The sequence below is a fragment of the Cantharellus anzutake genome (assembly GCF_015039405.1).
Source record: "Cantharellus anzutake strain C23 chromosome Unknown EI90scaffold_28, whole genome shotgun sequence".
Lineage (NCBI taxonomy): Eukaryota > Fungi > Basidiomycota > Agaricomycetes > Cantharellales > Hydnaceae > Cantharellus > Cantharellus anzutake.
In genome coordinates, this window is record NW_024066978.1 from 507,583 (window position 1) to 526,594 (window position 19,012).

Here is a 19,012-nt window from a genome sequence, read left to right on the forward strand (position 1 = left end):
GGGGAGTGGGGAAGGAAGGATAGGGTCCGGAGTTCACTAGGTTCAGAGTTGACTGGGCAAATAACCTATTGGAATTATGAACTAGTCACGAATTAGCGCTCAGTTCCAAGGATGTGAACTAGTATTACTGTACCCACATGACCAACAACCGGTCATGCGTCACGCAGGCCTTCTGGTTAGGTACTTTTGAAAAGTTTGTCATGCATCATGCAGGCTTTGTGGTTGCAATGTCTGGTGTCACGCTGTTTGGGCAGGCACCCAGTGGCTGTGCAAGTTTCAATTCAGTTTATCCTAATTCGGTAGTGCTAAAAACAGTACATCTCCATCTCTTTTTCTATGTTTCTCGTCTGTCTGATTTGTTTGCCCCATCCCAACCCATCAACCTCAGTCCCAACTGCCACACTAACCCCTCCAATGGATTCTGGGTCATGGTCTTCAGCAGCCATCACATCCAGCTGAAGACCACCATCCACCTCAGCAAGCCTGTCTGGGAGAGCTTCTCCGTCGAGGTGCTCATAAACCTCTTCCAATGTTACTTCTACACCATCTTTGGCAACCTTGGAGAATGGTTCCTCATGGGCTTGTGCAGCAGAACTCGGATGAATTCCACTACCATCAGTGGGACACTTGCACAGTGCGGTTATGGCTTGAGCAAGAGTGGGGTCTCAATATGGAAGATCATTGAGGATGGCTTGTAGTGAAGGGGATGTGAGGCTAGAATGAGATAGATTGAACTCACCTGAGTGGCACCATTCAAAAGCCCAGGTAATACTTTTTAGATATAACTGTGACGTTGTAAGGGGGCAAGGGATCTACCACCCTAACGAGAAAGAGAGGGGGCCAAGTGTTGGGAATGCTCAGGGGAGGTTCAGATGATGAGGAAGGGGGGGGGGGAGAAATGGTCCGGGTGTGATGTGATAAAAAAAATGATAAAACTCGTAAATCTCACTAGAAATCAAACTGATGGGAACTCTGTCCCTGCACTATATCTTGAGCCTCTTTGGCTTCATATTTGCCGCTCTGGGCACTGGTAACGTCTGCTAGAACTTCATGTTCTTGTTGGGAGCACCTCTCTGTTGGGGGAGTCCTTTTTTTGTAAATACAGGAAAGAGGGTAACTACAGACTCAGTGCCAGTTGCTCACGTGAGTTTCGCCGAAGTATATCCGAATTTTTCGGCGCGGCGAAACTGCGTAAGCGACTGGCGGAATATGTTGTTATTGTTTGTTTAACTCGAGTTTTTTGTCCTCGATAATAACACAGATATTTGTGGATTGGCTACTGAATTGCGTTGGATTGAATCGCCTGAACTACGAGTTGTACCTAAGTTGTGCAATGCAATTTTAGTGTGAGTGCATGCGGTCATCAACCCAACCCATTGGGAGCACATTCAAGGTTGTGAAGTTAGTATCCAGTGTGCGTGCGAAATTTAATCCTTTATATATTACTTCAACCAGCATATAGAGTTTGTATGCCGTGGCATAGGTGTTGGAGCGCAGGTTGAGGCTATGCAGCTTTTTGGGTGGCACATGTTCGATTCCCACTCAATAAATCTTTTTTCACATTCTTAATTGTAAGGGTTTGAATTTGTCGTGTCCACTAAGAAGGGAAGGATGAAAAGAAAAAAGATTTATTGAGTGGGAATCAAACATGTGCCACCCAAAAAGCTGCATAGCCTCAACCTGCACTCCAACACCTATGCCACGGCATACAAACTCTATATGCTGGTTGAAGTAATATATAAAGGATTAAATTTCGCGCGCACACTGGATACTAACTTCACAACCTTGAATGTGCTCCCAATGGGTTGGGTTGATGACCGCATGCACTCACACTAAAATTGCATTGCACAACTTAGGTACAACTCGTAGTTCAGGCGATTCAATCCAACGCAATTCAGTAGCCAATCCACAAATATCTGTGTTATTATCGAGGACAAAAAACTCGAGTTAAACAAACAATAACAACATATTCCGCCAGTCGCTTACGCAGTTTCGCTGCGCCGAAAAATTCGGATATACTTTGGTGAAACTCACGTGAGCGACTGGCACTGAGTCTGGGGTAACTATAAATATGAAAGAAATACGTGGAAATCTGAATGATCCGACAGGTTTAGGACGGAAACAGATCCACAAGGAACACTTAAGAAAAAAAGCAATATCAAAGAAATATTGACGTTGTTAAGGAATAAAGAACCATGGCGATCGCCTCAACCGCTGAACCAAATCCGTCGCTCGTAACATCGTTCGACTCGTGTTGACAAGGGCTTTCCAACGATACCAAATTCGTCCAGATCGGTGGAGAACTGATGGAGATATGGAGGAAGCGGTGGAATATACGGGTGACTGTTACCCAATTTGGAAACTGATGGTTGTCCGTGGTCAGGAATGGCTTGAAAAAATCGAAAAATATGGGAAACATGGAAGGGGTATCTGGAACAGTGGTAGATGTGTTTCGGAAGTGGAATGCTTGACGTGGGTGGTAGAATCGCGATAATCGGCTCGTTTGTGTGGTACCGGCTGTGCCCGCCTACAACGTCTGGCTGAAGGTTGTATTTACCTTTTGGATTCACAGAGGGTTGTTAATTGAGTGGTATGCATCAACCAGAGTGGCAGGGACATGATCCCTTAGCGTGCCAAGCCTCGTATCAAGTGAAATATCAGATGGGCTGGCTGTGAGGGACAGCTCCGAAAGTGGCAAGGTCCCAGCGTGCGGGACTCGGTGGGACGAATAGCAGCTATGCATAGCGGCAATCCCGTCACAGGGTGAGCATCCCTGACCACTTAGTCTGAAGTGGGAATGTGAGTTATCATTCAAGAGGAGGGCTACACTACTTGCCTGAAGTGGGAATGTGAGAAGAAGGCTACTTCTTTGGTTCCCACTCCAGCTGTTATTATATACATGCAGGGTTGATCATGTGGGGTGTGCCACATTGTCACGGGGATTTGCCGGTGTACCATAAATGAGCCAAATCCCACAATTCTACTACCCTCAGCAAGCACCTCACATCCATCACATGTAGCCTATATCCCCTCACACTCCTTACACACTTTCCTATTTTTCCTTATTTTTCTGATTCCATTTCCAGTGGCTAGAGCCCGAGGTTTCCACTTCCTTATCGTCATGTGATGCTCTTTCCTTATTTGTTTTATCGGACTCTTCCGTGACCCGCTGTACAGTTTGGTAGAGAGTTATCAGCACCAGACTCGACTGGACCAATATACCCCACTTCAGACCTGACTTGTAGTGAGATCCTTATCCCCCCCTCTTTCCTGTTGCGAGTCTAGTTGGGTAGACCCGTTACAACGTCACCCTCGCACACAGCCATGGCTCTCCAGGTGTCTCCATTGGAGATCCCAAGAGGGTCCATTGCAGGTGCAGGGTGAGCACTGTGGCGATGACAGCGATATAGGGATGGTAAGAGGAGGAGGAAATGGGCATGCGCCCCGGTGATACATTGAACAGCGGGAAAGGTGGTCCATGTAAGAGAGAGAAAGAAAGAAGAAAGAAAGAGGGAAGAAGGAAGACGCGGTGCGGAGCGGGGAGGTGGAGTGGGGGTTGGGTGGGGCATGTCAGGGCGTGCCCTGACACTGGCGCCCTGCTGCAGCTGGGAGTGGATCTCATGTACAATAGTAGTTTGCTGAGATTGCTTCACCACAAGTTCGAGTAAGTGTTGAACACCAACATCGCAGGGTTGCCAAAGACCCGTGCACCCTCCAGGAACGTAGTCAAGGATAATCCAGGGATGATTGTCAAAAATATCCAAGACCGGAACTTGAGTGAAGCATGAACAGACCAGATGTCAAGTTGCCAAATGCATTCTTGAACTGGATCAAGTGACAGATGCCCCTTTTTGGCACTAAAGTACGGAACAAGAATGTTTATGACAAATGATTTCATTGTGTTTAAGTTTGCCCAATAGGTGTCGGTACCTGATAGTTCTCAGACAAAGCCAAGTCAATCTGCTTCATCGTGGGAAAGAGCATTCACAGCAGGAAGACTGGCAGAAGTTTTTCCTTTGAATATTTCCTGGAAGGGTAGAAGGACTCCACTTGCTGAGATAGCTATGTTGAGGGTGAACGTGCGCTTCTCATCTCGGCCAAGAGTGGACACCTGACATGAGCCTTTCCTTTCATACTAGAAGGGCCGCTTATGCAGCCCCGACCTTGCTTGTGGTCATCACAACATCATCAATTCCTCCCGCATCGACAATATTCAGTGACTCTTCAGGCTTCAAAACTCGCAGGGATTCTGAAGGCTTAATCGGTGGCGTAATTGGTGGCGTCCTGGCTAGCACTCAAGAGACGTTATTTTCAGGTGCTCGTTCATTTGTGTCCAACATAGTCTTGATGATCTCTCCCTGTGGGTCAAGGGCCGAGGAAAGGATGGGTCGCCCTCTGAGCACCTGTTTCCTGGGCATTCTTTCCCACCCACTAAATGTCAACGCCATCAACATTAGGTTTTCAACTGTTGTGTGATACACTCTTATGTAAAAATTTCTCTCCACATTGCACCGCCTGCCAAAATGACAACATTATTGTGCGCGTCTCTTCCCTGCAATTTGAATACAATCATGGCCTGTGCCCTTTGTTATTCTGCCACGGGTTCAAATTTGAGATAATGGTAGACGAGCCAATGGCAACGGCTGTTGTAGTGGTGTAGACAAAAGGCGGGGGGACTGACAATAAGGATCCAGACACTCCGAAAGGAGTCGAAAAGGAAGAAGTGGCCAGAGATCGGGTGGATGTTGTCGATGGGAAATCGAAGACAGTGAAGCACCGACAGCTGCCTATGACAGGGGCATATGGTTTCACAGATTATCTCAAGGCCAAACAATCCGGCATGTCATCATCGATCTTGCACCTCCACCAACAGGAGGGCTGACACCATTCAACACTTATGTGGCGTTATCGCGAAGCTCTGGCCGTGACATGATCCGACTTTTGCGAGCATTCAATGAGAGGCTCTTCAGACAACCAGCAAGTCCAATCTTGAAGGCAGAAGATGAGATATTGGGGAAGGAGACACGCACCAGATGGGAGAGGACTCAGATGGCAGAGTGGCAGAGTGGACAACGATTGAAACCACATAATCACGACCTTGTGACCAGATGAATGGGACGTGTAAAAGCACGTGAAGAGATCATGAGTCAGGATTCGTAGTAGCCAATGGGATGAGAGATCGGTGGGGTGGGAAAGTGAAGATTCCCATGAATTGTGGACCCGGAAAGTGACCTTGCAAGCAAGGTAATGTTGAATTTGAACTTTGTTGGTAAACAACCTGTGTTTGATCGGAATTCACTTGCAGGTTGCTGGGGATGCAATAGTGGTGAATGGAGTAGGCATGACGGAGGAGTGAGGTGTACAGCTGATAATCAGTGTTGGCAGGGAGCTTCTGGGCAGCACATTGCAAGCAGGAATCGGCTACTGTCTCCAGAAAATGGAAGGTAGCACTCCAACTCACTCCCCAAAAGCTAGGGAAGAAAGAGAAAGGGGGCTAAAAGGGGTGTTGCGGTATGAACAGGTCCATATAATCAACAGGAGGGGGGGGGGGGGGAATTCGGGGAAATATATATAACTCTGATAACTCTTGCTTATCTTCTTTCTGTGGTGGATTTTCCTAAAGGTCACGATAGCCCTTTACCAATCGTGTGGCCACTCACAGCACCCAAGTACACAGACTTCAAAAGTAGTGGGAGGGGGAAAATCTCTGATCTGTTTCAATCGCTATGTACATATACCCATACAGCAAACATACAATCTGTGAAAAGAGTCCGAAATATATGGGTTTGGCTGAGCTAAGCCTCCACCAACAACAGCAGTAAGGTTCGGCTGCCATTGGCTTAGAATAAAATTCCAAACAACAAAGGAAATTGAAAAGAAAAACACAAACTTCCTCATACCACTCCAAACACTGTATCAAACCTCCGTCCCTTTATCCCACTCGACTCTCCTCATCCATAGCTTTCTATCGATACCGATTTTGTGAAGTCTGGTGGAGATTTGACTGAGAATGGGAATTCTCAGAAACGGAATATATATCTTGATTATCTGTGCACAGGGAAACTTGGGCCAAATAATATGCCACAGTTCCAAGACTCCTCCAATGTCTTCTTTAGCATTTTTATCATTTAACTAGCCCATATTCTCCTGGAATTTCACTGAGACTAGCTCACATGTGAGCTTCCACATAGTTCATATTGTCCCATGACTCCCGTCATGCCTGATAATCAGAATATCTCCACAACCACTGAACCGATTAGGGTGAAATTCAACACTGAGTATTTGGACATTTTTCTCGATTTAATGACCTCAAGATCGTCCTCTTCCGTCAGCTTTTGAGCTTGTTCTCATGGTCGCGGTCAAGTGCACGGACTTTGTCCATGAGGACATCTCAGGTTGAATTTCACCACCAAATCTCAACCAATTCCTTCGCGGAAAGGCTCATTCGGTTCGTACGAAAACCCTCTTTCTTCTTTCCTATTACTCTCCTCTATCATTCTTTCTTCCTAATAATGTACAAGGGCGGGAGCCCAATTTTGACATATTTGCTGCATAAGGTTCCATGAATTTGAGCACACCCATTATGCACTCCTACAACGTGTTGCCTGCCATAAGCTCCAGTTCATTTCTGTTGCAAGAAAGTTCCGGATCCACTGTGAGCTTGCAGCAAAGGCACTTCCATCTCTGTGGACTATTGTCCTGAATATTTCGGGGCAACTGTGCTGGATATGTGCAATGATCACTCCACAGATCTGGTGCACATCAAGAGCAGTGCCTGCTTGTCGGATACTCAATAATGTCTGCTTGATCTCCTCGATCGTCTCTGGGTAAGATGCCCACATTACTTGTGTGAGTTAAAACTGATGTTAATGCCAATTGTTCACTCACCAGTACCCCTTTCCGAGTAATACTGCCACATGTCAGTTCACGACAAGGAGGGTGTTCCTGAGAATGTTAATGCTGAGGTGCCACCCTCAGTGGAGATAGGAGTTATATACATGGGTACCACTACCCACTAGAGTGTGGCTACAACAAGATAGAAGATAACCAATAGAATGATGACATGAAAAGATAGCTATTCATTCAGATAATTGTAAGCAAGGTGTGGGAAAGGGGTGACATGTGGACGGAAGATAGAAGCGGGATGCTAAGTGAGAGCTAAGCAAAATTACCTGCGTTCTTCGGATCACTCCAGATCATCTTACAGCAACTCCCTTCCAGCATAGGGAGTCAGGGTAGCCGGTTAGGCCGTGCCCTGACATCACCTCCCCTCTAAAGATTCTTGCCTTGAGAATCCACTAGGTTCTCACGGTGGCCTGGGGGCGCCTCCCTGTCGTGCGGTCTGCCTTGATGCAGACATGCGAAGTCGATCCAGCTCCATGGCATCGGGTGTCAGGGGACGACTCCCAGGTCCCCATGACCCTCCCCTGTGGTCCACAGTCTCTGGTCCGGTCAGCCCTATCCAGGGCACAATCCTACTGTGGGTAAGAAGATGAGAAGGAAGCTAACTTCTCATCTTCCCACAGTGGCCACCATATCAGGAAAACTTCCGGGGATACCCGGAAGTCACATGAAGGGGTAGGAACCGGGCCTGGAGCATGCAGCGCGCAGAGCATGTGCAGGTGCAGGAAGCGCGGCAGGTGGAAGCGGGTCCGGATCCGGGTCCGGGTCCGGGCTAGTCAGGGTGTGTGCCCTGACATCAGGATCGCGAGGTGGTGGCGGCACTTGCCTCGATGCGGCAGCGCTAGGGTTGGGTGAAGAGTGCTGGTGCAGCGGGCGGGTGACTCGACGAAGTAGGAGGGTGGGAGGGCATAGCTGCTCCAGGGAAGCCAGCGGTGGCCTGCGGTGGTGGCAGTTGCATGGTGGTGGAAGCGGGGGCTATGGGAGGAAGAGGGGACGAGGTCAGTTGTCTGCGATTATGGCAAGGGGTATGGACTCTCTTTCGAGCGATCTGGCAACCTAGGGTGATGAGTGCATCGCCGACGCATTTCTGCTCTCCCCTGAGTGTGACTGCACGTGACTCACCAGGACCATGGTGGGGTGAAATCATGATCTTCGTGTGGGAAAAGTCTTGGATCTGTTTCAATCCAGCACCCGCCTGTCCAATAACGTGTCCAGCGACGGCGTCCGGTATGCCAATTGTCATGGTGATATGGGGCAGAGGTGTAGGGGGGGTGGTACGGGTCTTAGCGCAGGTGGGGCGGTTCTCAGGCACCTTCGTAGCATGGCCTTTTCCTTTCGACGACGTAGAGGGTCCTGCCACGGAAGTAGAACCGATGATGTTGGAAGGGGGGTGGTGGGTAGAGGGTTCTTTAGAGGCCATGAGTGAAGCAAAGGTGGATATGAAGTCGGGGTCATCAGCAATGGACTGCACAAGCTGATCCAGTTGCTCCTTAGGAAGTCGTGGCGTAGACATGGTGTCAGGGGACAAACCCGGGTCCCCATGACCCCTCTCTCTATAACCCAGAGCCTGACCTGTAACAGCCCATCTCAGGGCACAATGCTACTGTGGGTAAGAAAGTGAGAAGAAGGTTAACTTCTCACTTTCCCACAGTGGCCCCAATATGGCGAAAACTTCCGGGGATACCCGGAAGTCACATGAGGTGGGATCCGGGGTCGGATCATGCGGCGTGTGGAGTGTGCGGCGCAGGAAGTGCGTGGGAAGTGGAGCGGGTCCGGACACAGGTCCGGGTATGTGCCCTGACACATGGTAGGGAGGGAACAGGATAGAAGGTAGGGTAGTGTCGAGGGCTAGGGAAATGCTGTCAACATTGGGTAGCGTTAACAATCTGTCAGGGACTGCGTGTCAGTTCACAACGAGGAGGGTGTTCCCAAGAATCCTAGTCATTGTTAACGCTGAGGTGCCACCCTCAGTGGAGATAGGAGTTATATACATGGGTACCGCTACCCACTAGAGTGCGGCTACAACGAGATAGAAGATAACTGATAGAATGATGACATGAAAAGATAGCTATTCATTCGGATAATCGTAAGCGAGGTGTGCAGAAGATAGAAGCAGGATGCTAAGCGAGAGCTAAGCGAAATTACCTGCATTCTTCGGATCACTCCAGATCATCTTACGGCAACTCCCTTCTGGCATAGGGAGTCAGGGTAGCCGGTTAGGCCATGCCCTGACAGTGATCCACTCCGATCTATCCACTTCCCAACTATGTCTGCCCTCAACAAATGGAATAACTTTTCAGACCTTTGTTGGCACTCTTTCACTATTTCTATCAGCCTCATCTTCCAGCCAACCTTCTCCGCTGCTTCACTTATTATCATCCAGAAAATTGGTTGGAACCAATTTGTCAATGATGCTAACCTATGTACCCTTCGTCTACATGCTTTCATGGTCACAGACAATTGGTACGTTGGTTTCCGCTGCTTTTGTTCCTTTAGCCATCTCTGAATCCATTGTTTTGGTCTTGACATCTCCGTGACCGGGGCCATTTGGTCTCGGAGTTTCATGATCTATCAATAAGCATTAGGGATGTTTCTCTGAATGGAACTTGTCATTACATACCCCAATCTTGTCTACTTTCTCTGCTGCGATCTTGGCCCAGAGTCGCCGCTGTCTTGCAGCAGCCAACTCTCAATACCACTGATGTTGCCTCATTTTCTTGAGCTGAGTGGCCTGCTGCTGATCTTCACATTTCTCTCGTAATCTTTCAAACCCTGCTGATACTTGGACACAATATTCTTCAGGGGTTACATGGCTGAAGTACTGGAGCAGTCCAGACTTTTCCGGTTGGGAACTGTCCTGCTCACAGTTTTTCCCAGCAGCCTTATGACTGAAAGTTGGAGGCCCCAAATAAGATTTCTTCAAGGCCCTGAATGCAATTTGAGCTGATTCCTTCAGGGGCAGCATAATACAAGGTAAATGCTAGGTGACAAATCGGTAAGCATGATTAATTTCTCTTTGGGTTGTTCATTTACTCACAGTCTTTTTATGATGATCAAAGATAATATTTAAGAAACCAACTCTTAGGGGAGTTGAGTTACCACCTATGTGAAGTCTGTATTGAGTTGGGATGAAATGATGTGCTAATGCATTCAACGCCAAAAGCCCGCAAGATGTAACATCGTTCTGGTATGCTATTGGGAGTGCAGTGACTCTGAATGGTACTGCTTGCATCTTTGATCCTGAATAGGACACATCCAGCCACCATTGAATGATTTCCATTGCCTCCACTGTTGCCGTTGACAGGCTAGTACCAGCTTGGTGAAGAGAGTCTGCAAGAAGAATCACGGAGTCTTTTGAGTTGATTACAAAAGGAACCCAATGGTTTTGGTTGACATGTAGGATTCCACTGAGGCGAGTTGCAGCCCCAGATACGAGTTCATTACCAAGTTGACAGAGCCGTTTGTATGTTGGAAGGTGTTTGTATTTAGCCAGGCCCGCATTTCATTGAGAAGCACTTCCAGCAAGAAGTTGTGAGTCAAGTGGGGATATGAGCTGAATGGTTGTCATTTCCACCTTGCTTCATAAAATTTCGATGTGGTGAAAAATATCAGTCGTGGCCAGGCACAAAATGGAAAGATAACGCATCAAGGCACCAATCGCACTCTGTCCAATGCTTGAAAACCCTTGGATTTCCTCATTCCACTGGGTCTGCGTTGAGCTGCCTGTATTGCAAATTGCTGACCAGGGTCCTTCTTTATTAAATCTTCTGCCTGTTTAAGCAAGTCCTTCCACAGGTTTTGAAGATCCCACAGCCGGAAATGAATTCTCCAAATTTCTAGAATGATTATCGGCATACAACTAGAACCAATCTCAACTGAGGTAGGAGGGTTCTCATCATCCATATCAAACTCTGTGATGAGCCCTTCAACATCACATTGGCTAGGGCAATCCACTACACAAACATCATTCTCCGAGCATATTTTTATAGATGGTGGTTTATGACTGAGGCATGCATGGGGGCTTTTTGTGTGGACCTGAATGGGAGGAAGTTGAAATGCTGAATTCCCTGATGGACAGGGTTTCGTGAGGAAAGTAGGGTCCGATGAGAAGAGTAGGAAGATTCTTATATGTGATAGCTTCCTCAGTACAAGAGGCAATGTGGCGAGCTGTCAGGGACGTGTCCGGGGTAGAGGGGGTCCGGATGTATCGCCTGGCAGAAGGGCCCTCATGGGGTGCGAACCAGGGGTGCATACTGGCAGGTCCGGGAAGGGACAGCAGTCCCTGGCCACTTAGACTGAAGTGGAGAATGTGTTATTGTTATTAAAAGGGAAAACTATACTACTTACCTGAAGTGGAGAATGTGAGAAGAAGGTTACTTCTTCGGTTCCCACTTCAGGTACATTTATGTACATGCGGCTTGAGTCACATGATGAGTGCCATGTCATCCTTGGAGACAGCCACGGGCATCTGGGTGTCCCTGTGGGGGATCCCGAGAGCGTCCGCTGCATGCGTGCGTGCTGGGCACAGCGGGAAGCCATCCGGGGTGTGTGGGCCGGACGGGTCAATAGTACATTGATACAAAGGAAGGTGGTCTGTGTAGATAGAAGGAAATAAACAAGAAAAGGAAGATGAGAGGAATGAGATAAAGAGAAGAAAGAGAGAAAGGAAAGGGGAAGAGAGGGAGGAAGGAGGAGGGAGTGGGTTGGACAGCGGGGAGTGGGTGTGGTGTGGCCAGGTGGGTCCGGGTGGACCTGGGTCAGGCGGGTGTGCCCTGACACGAGCAAGAGAAAATCTGTCCATAGTACCAACCAGAAACTGAAACATGAGATTCCTTCAATTCAATTATCACTTTCAAATTTACTCGGATATAACATTGAAAGTCCATCTCAGCACCCAGGCACTTCTGGGGGGGTTCTTGTCATGCCCTTCTGGCTCAACCGGTTGGCTGTCACGCTCCAGAACCATGCAGTTGTTGGTCATGTGGGTACAGTATCAGTCATTACCTAGTCACGAATTAGTGCTAGGAAATATGTACAAGCATCAGACTAAAGTCTGCTCCAAGTGATGAAAAGAAATCTCACCTCAGTTCCAAGGATGTGAACTGAGGAGAGAGGAAAGAGAAAAATCGCGTGAGGTGGCTTTTAAGCCATCCTCAACTGTGTTCATCAACATGGATGCCAAAAGTAGAAGCATTGGGCAATCCTTCATGGAAATGCCCATGCGCAAGATGTATAGTCCGATGGACTCAATGGACGGTCCACACCATACCAAGAAAACAAGGATTTCAACATGTGTCAACACTAACAATTTGTCATATCCATCCATGGCCATCTGTCAGGGACTCGTCCGGGGTCGAGGGGGTCCGGGTATAACGTCTGGGACCGAGAGCCTGGCGGGGGGCGGATCGGGCGTGCGTACTGACAGGCCCGATGTGGGACAGTGGTCCCTGGCCACTTAGACTGAAGTGGAAAGTTGAGAAGAAGGCTACTTCTTCGGTTCCCACTTCAGGTTCGTTTATATACATGCGGCTTGGATCACATGACGGGTGCCACGTCACCCTCGCACACAGCTGTAGCCACCTGGGTGTCTCCGTGGGAGATCCCAAGGGTATCCGGTGCAGGTGCGCGTGCTGGGCACAGCGGGAGGCCGCCCGAGGTGCCCGGCCCGGGTACATGGTGGGCGCGCTGCAGATGGGTCAATTGTACATTGATACAGAGAAAGTCGTCCATGTAGAATAAAGGGAGAATAAAGAAGAAGTAAGATAAGGAGAAACTGAGGAGGGGAGGATGAGGGGGGAAGAAGGGAAAGGGGGAGGAGGTAAGGGAGGGTGGACTGGCGGGGTACCGGGTCAGGTTGGGCCGGGTGGAGCCGGGTCAGGCGGGTGTGCCCTGACACCATCGACTTCCACCGCTTCCAATCCCTCCGGACTATCTCCACTCCTTCTTCACTAACCTTGGAGCCCCTGTATTCCGCAATCACCTCCGCATCCCTTGATGGTCACCACCCCCTCTTTTCAATATATTACCTATGCCTCCCTAAGTATGGAGCCCTGAAGGCTTCCGGACAGCTCCGACGTTGAAAGAGGGCTCGCGACTCTCTATGCCGACTAAGCTCGCGGGGCCAAACTCTCCAAACTCCTACTTTCTTGACTGAACTTCACTATGCTCGATCCTTAAACTCCGTGGTGGGTTCTCCGGGATTCCGCAAGGTCCGGGCTCAGTGCCCACTACTCACTCATTGTGAGCTAGATCACTGCCCTTATTCCTACTGTTGGAATTCCACACACTCACACCCTCTCTAGCACGTCCTAGCACCTTAGAGAATTTTGGGGGAGGGGAGAACTTCTTTTCCAAAATCCGGTATGTACAGGATATAAGGAACAATTATTTTTAGAAACAATTGATGGGGAATATTGGTACCATATGGCACCTGGGTACCTTATTAGGCGAAATAATAAAAAGGGTAACAGTATCAATAAAAGAATATTGATCAATAACTGAAATGATGCAAAAATATGAAAATATAAGAAAATAAGCGATATCTCAACGGATTTACGGAATTAAAGGCCAAAATTGGAAATGAGGCCGGAGATAACTCTCACGCAGCCAATAAGCATTTTTACCAATTTATTGGATGCCGTGGGAACGAGTGAGGCTGGAATTCTGGGTTGCCGCTTGAGATTCCCACGCCCGCACATGCCCGTGCCTAACTTGCCCAACATGGAACTCCATCAAATCTCCTCCAATTGGGACGTTCTTGGTATCGTCAGAATCGTACGAATTAGGACTATCTTTAGATACCGAATCCGTATCGAGTTGTTGTGTGAATGGAAGTGGTTTTATGGTCGTGAAATCAGGTATCCGAGCCGGCTCTGCGCATGGGCGATTATCCCGCCTACAACATCCGCTAGCACACTCCTGCCTCCGCTGGGCAATACACTCGCTTGCCCTGCAAGCCCACCTTCAGGCCTATCCCTCCTTTCCATTTCTGGGTTATCGCCTACCATTCCGCTAACCCCGTAACCCGACTTGTTGGTAATATTCAATCGGCTAATGTTTAACCCTGTTAGCTCCGCTCCGCTCAGCCCTGCCATTTGTGGGCCCGCCCTCATTGTAACTATATTGTTAGAATGGGCGGAAATGGACGACTCCGGAGTGGAATCGGAGACTTAGCATGGAGGGACCTTGGCCTCAGCGACTCAAGCGGAGTGCTGTGCCATTGCTGTTTGTCCATGTGGTCCTTAATTTCACAGTAGGTGAGCAGGAAGTCTCTTGGGGGCATTTCAGGTCGATTTCGGACTGAAACCAAAACGAGTATGTACAAGCGCCGATATATATAATGGAAGGGGCAAAAGCACAAAGAGAACAAAGGGTGACCGAATCGGAACGAAGACGTCCGAACGGGAACAAAGGGTAGAGGGGGCGGAGCGGTACCGAAGGTCATAGGGCAAGACCTGTGATACGTCCGAAAGGAGGTAGAGAGGGCGAGGCCCAGAGGGGCAGGAGGATGAGGGGAAGTGGGGATGATGACTAACTGGCTAGAATAGAAAGAAGCAGTAGTCCAAATAGGGATGAAGGGAAAATGCGAGAAATACATTACAGGCGGCGAGAGTGCCGAAGGCGGTCCGCGAAGCTCGGGGTTGCGGAGCTTACGGAGGTTACGGAGGCAGGGTTGGAAGTCCGAGGAATATTGGCAATGGTGTTTACGTAGTATGAGGTCACCAATGCAATGGACTAAGGCCGAGGTGGAGTCAAAGTCCGAGGTAGGGACTATGATGGAGGCTCGGAGTAAGGTACGAGCGGTGTCCGAGTGCGAAGTACGGGACAGCGGTGGAAGGTCGTAACTTGGCGGAAGGGTGGTGGAGGAGTAACGGAGGGAGGAGAGAGGGGACAGGTAAGGGGAGAAGGAGTGGCGGAAAGGAGAGTAGTCAGGTCCGAAGGTGAGTATCGGAGCGGACGGGGGAAGCGTAGGAGGGTGGCGGGAGGGTGGAGGTGTTGTGAAGGGGGAGCGGAGTAGTAGGAGGGTGGTGAGTGGGGCGATGTTCGGTCCGGGATGAATATCGGAGCGGACAGAGATAGGGTCGGAGAGGTAAGGGGGAGGTGTGTTTGCCAGGACCGAAGGTGAGTATCGGAATGGCAACGGTAGGTTATGACTCCGGAGGTGAAGAGGGTGGAGGTCCGGAAGTCGGGTCGGGGTCGGGTATGCACGGATATGACATATATATACTCAACTTGTACATAGGTTACACCCCAGTAATAAAATCGACTAGAGTTGACCCCCTTTAGTTCTGGTTGCCAGTTAGTAAGTTAGGGCACAGACGTGTTACTTGGCACAGTGCTCCTGGCATAAGTTGCTGAGGCTGAAGCCCTCCGCCACAGAGACATTCCTTTGTCTCGATCTGGTCTCTGACACAATTACATTGTGCAACCTCTATGTACAACTTGTTCAGGCTTAGCGTGAGAGTCGGGTGTTTCCGATGCATCGCCACCTACATTTTGCCCAAGTTTCGGAGTAGGTGATCGGATATTTGTTTAACTCCGTACCATGTGATCTTTTGTATTGAGTACAGAACGTGACTAGCATCGGAAGCAGTACCAGTGTGAGAACATTTATTTACATTGCGCAAAAAAGCGCGTCCACAGAGCTCCTCCGACTGGGTACGAGTCTGGGTCAAGCCGGGGTTCCGAGTCATCTGGGGAATCGTATAATTGGTCCCTATCAGTCATCCAGTCTTCTGGAACGGGGAAATCCAGGATGGTCGAGCAAGCCGCGCGCTCCATATTTACGATTCCTATCAATATTCGTGAGTACATTGGCTCTCTTTTCCGAAGTGCGCAATGTTTCATCGCGGATTCCATATTTGTGATGACGTTAATTTTGCCAGCGTACCCTCCTCGGACGAGGCGTTTCGACAATATTTTGAATCACATCAGTCGAAAACCGATCATCGCCTGCAGGTAGAATATGCGATTATATTGGCCTTGCTATTCGAACATGCCACCAAGCTTCTTGACGGCCCCATCTTCAGTAAGGATAATAAGAAAAAGAAAACGGGAGCAGCGCTAGCACTTGAATGGACTAATTATCTCAACAAAGGACGAACGGATGCCGAAGTTGGTAACAACAGGAAAAACTTCCTAGATTCTGTGGCGGCTGAGGCAGTGAAGGTTGGTATCTAGAGGGCTTTATTGTTGCTGCCACATGCTGATTTTCCTTGGAAAGCTTCGAGCTTCGACACTGGATATAGCACAAGACGAGCCCTATAGACCGAATGAAGGTCTCATGTTCCCGCTTTGTCGAAGCTCTCCCTGGGGAGGCGGGTGAACTCAAATTTATCGTTTATTTTGATGAAGCTCACCGACTTACCGAACCTGTCTCACCGGATCCGCAGAATGTGACGTGCACTCGCTTGCCCTATCATAACCTCGGCACAGTGCTGGCTGAGCTGACAGATTGCGCCGTTTTTTCCGTTTTCCTGTCCACGAGTCCTCATCTCCAGAAACTGGCACCCTCGCCAGCCAGCCAGCCATCCATCAGCTCGTGTTGCTCAAGGTCGTTGCCTCTTCCCCCCTTTCACCGAGCTGCCGTTCGACGTGTTTGAGAACGAAGTTCTTGAATCTTTGAAACGCGATCGGAAAAACCCGAGCCTCGAAAACAGGTGCCAACCCAGTATAATGGTAGGGTTTGGACGTAGTTTGTAAGTGTCTTCCACTCGATTTGCGGAAGATTCGGCTAAATTCGTAACAGATGGTATGTCCACCACAAAAACTGGGTAGAGGAAAGGAAGGCCTGTTATACTTTTCGTCAGGGAGAAACTGATCGTGCAAGGGGACAAGAAGAGACTGTTCCACGCTCAAGTGGCTGCGCTGGGGGTTCGCATTGGGATAACCTTTGACATGACCACTCAGGCCTCAAGAGTGATAGCAGCGGAACTCGTTGAGTCACACATGCGCGTTGTTTATGCCATTCCCCAACATTGTGAGTTCATGCATAGCGGAACGCCCTCTGAGCTGCCCAAAATCTGGCAGTGGCACTACGGCGTGGAATGACCCTCCAAGCCAAAGCTAACCAGGACTCTATCGATGCCGTCATTCCTGTCCATATGGGTCCCACAAGCAGGACTATCTTGCCGGAGTTCACATCAGCCATCAACTTGCAATTCAAGAATCGCAAACGGGCTGTCGCTTGCCATGTTGATTGCTCGATCACTGTTCCGGAAATTTCCATGCCAGTAATATCGATCATTTTCGAGTTCGGATATGAGAGGGCAGCAACAGATTCACTTGTGACCATCGACACTAAGGTGACACATCTCACGACTCGCAGCTCTGTAGGCGAAATGCTCCCAGATGACCACCATTATAAAATTACTTGCACTTCCAAAACTTTTAAGGCGGTTTCACCGGATGTCGAGAACCATTACCCATCCATTCTCGCGGCTCAGAGTATCCTTGAGGACTTTCCTAGAGCAGAATCTAAAGAGAATTTGCAAGCCCTTGAGGACCTAAAACCGTACTTCTAGAATCAAAGAAACGGTTAGAGTGGGAGAAATTGAGGTCAGAGGGCAGAAAGCGCCCGAGATCCACGGAACCAGCCATCACACCCAGAGTCACACGTGTGTGTGTGTGTGGTTCTCGATATTTTACTTCCCGTACAGGCTGCCCGCAAGGGTGCCAAGGGGAAGGGGCTAGGCCCAAGGCATATTATCATACATGTTTCTATACTCAAGTTCCACATGATTCTAAGCTCCCGGATAACACCAACATTGTTCGCCCATGCCCGGATTCGCCACTGAACAATCCAAATTCTTCTGAATTGTGACGGTGGTAGACCGTATCACCGCACCCAGTGATTCCCTATAGAACGTCTGGGCCATGCCGATTGAACTCCTAACTCCTGGCCGGTTGTCCCATGAGAGGCCAGTGAATAGAAGACTTAGTCATATGATATGAACCTTTTCTATACTCAATGTAATCGGTAGTGGAGAAGCCGGTGATTAAGTAATCATGTGACCGACCCCGGGAACTGTTGGCCAGACGCATAAACACGTGCCTCTTGGTTCTTTGGGGTATTGCGACCACCCGGCAGAGAGTCGAACCCATGCGCCCTCAATTGGTAACCACCAGCAAGAGAACGGTAGGCGGGTGTTACCACTATACCACCACTCCTCCCCCAGAGTCACATGTGCAGCAGCCAAAAACCAGGTTACTGGCAAGGGTGTCTCCAGAGCGTCGGGGACTTCAACTGCCCAAGTCCAACAACCTCGAAATCGGAAGAGAGGATAGGGCCAATGGATGGTGGATGCAGAGACAGGATGTGTGCCATATGGATCGCAAGACTTGATGCATGTCGAGAACAGTTACGTGTTGCAGAGCAAATAAATTGCTGAAGCGGGAGAAACTCTTTTGAAAGATGTTGAGGTAGAATTCAAGTAAACCTAAACCAAACCCCCAGAGTGTGATGCAATGGTTCATGTGAGAACCCAAAAAAAAATCGAAGCAGGAAATGCCTCATCCCCTCCATCTGCTTGACACGGGCTTGGGGGAGGTCGACTCTGAGCACATCGCATTGTTACCAAACTTGTCACATATATTTACATGAGCCCTAAAGGAGAGCTGACTGTTTGTACATGCGTAATCAATCACTCTCAAATGGTGTTGTGCAGGATAAGATGACCTGGACAAGGGTTTGTGCCAAAACCAACAAAACCCATAGGGATGGGATCATGAAACAAACATTTGGATGCTCGTTAGTATCGCAGCGACATCGTGGGTGACCAGCGATTCTGAAGCAAAGCTCTCCATTCGCATAAACGTTCGGATGGAGCATATTTGGCAATGGTGGCAGGTTTGTTGGGATAGGACTCGTCGAACGTCAGAAGCAGCTTGAATGTTCCATCGGCTACTTGGTGGCCTAAGTTCGAATAGGTTCATTGTGCAGCACCCCAATAGTATTTAGCGGCTGCTGTAGCCTGTTAGAGTAGAAGGTCACCACCTAGGACCCGTCGGACCACTCACGATTTGACCTATCGATCTGGGTTCATCGCAACTTGCAGATGTATGTAATTGTCACGGAGTTAGCCGAATTTATTGTGTCTGGTTCACTGTC

The 19,012-nt window shown here is 49.0% G+C and overlaps 1 protein-coding gene across 1 annotated transcript; it reads left to right on the top strand.

Moving 5' to 3' along the window:
• Window positions 1-4,818: 4,818 nt before the first annotated feature.
• On the top strand, window positions 4,819-5,112 carry EI90DRAFT_2922807 (uncharacterized protein; the record flags this gene model as incomplete). The annotated part of the gene is made up of 1 exon (XM_039054803.1): window positions 4,819-5,112. A coding segment is annotated over one exon (294 nt), but the record flags the coding sequence as incomplete, so codon positions are not given.
• Between the last annotated feature and the right edge of the window lie 13,900 nt (window positions 5,113-19,012).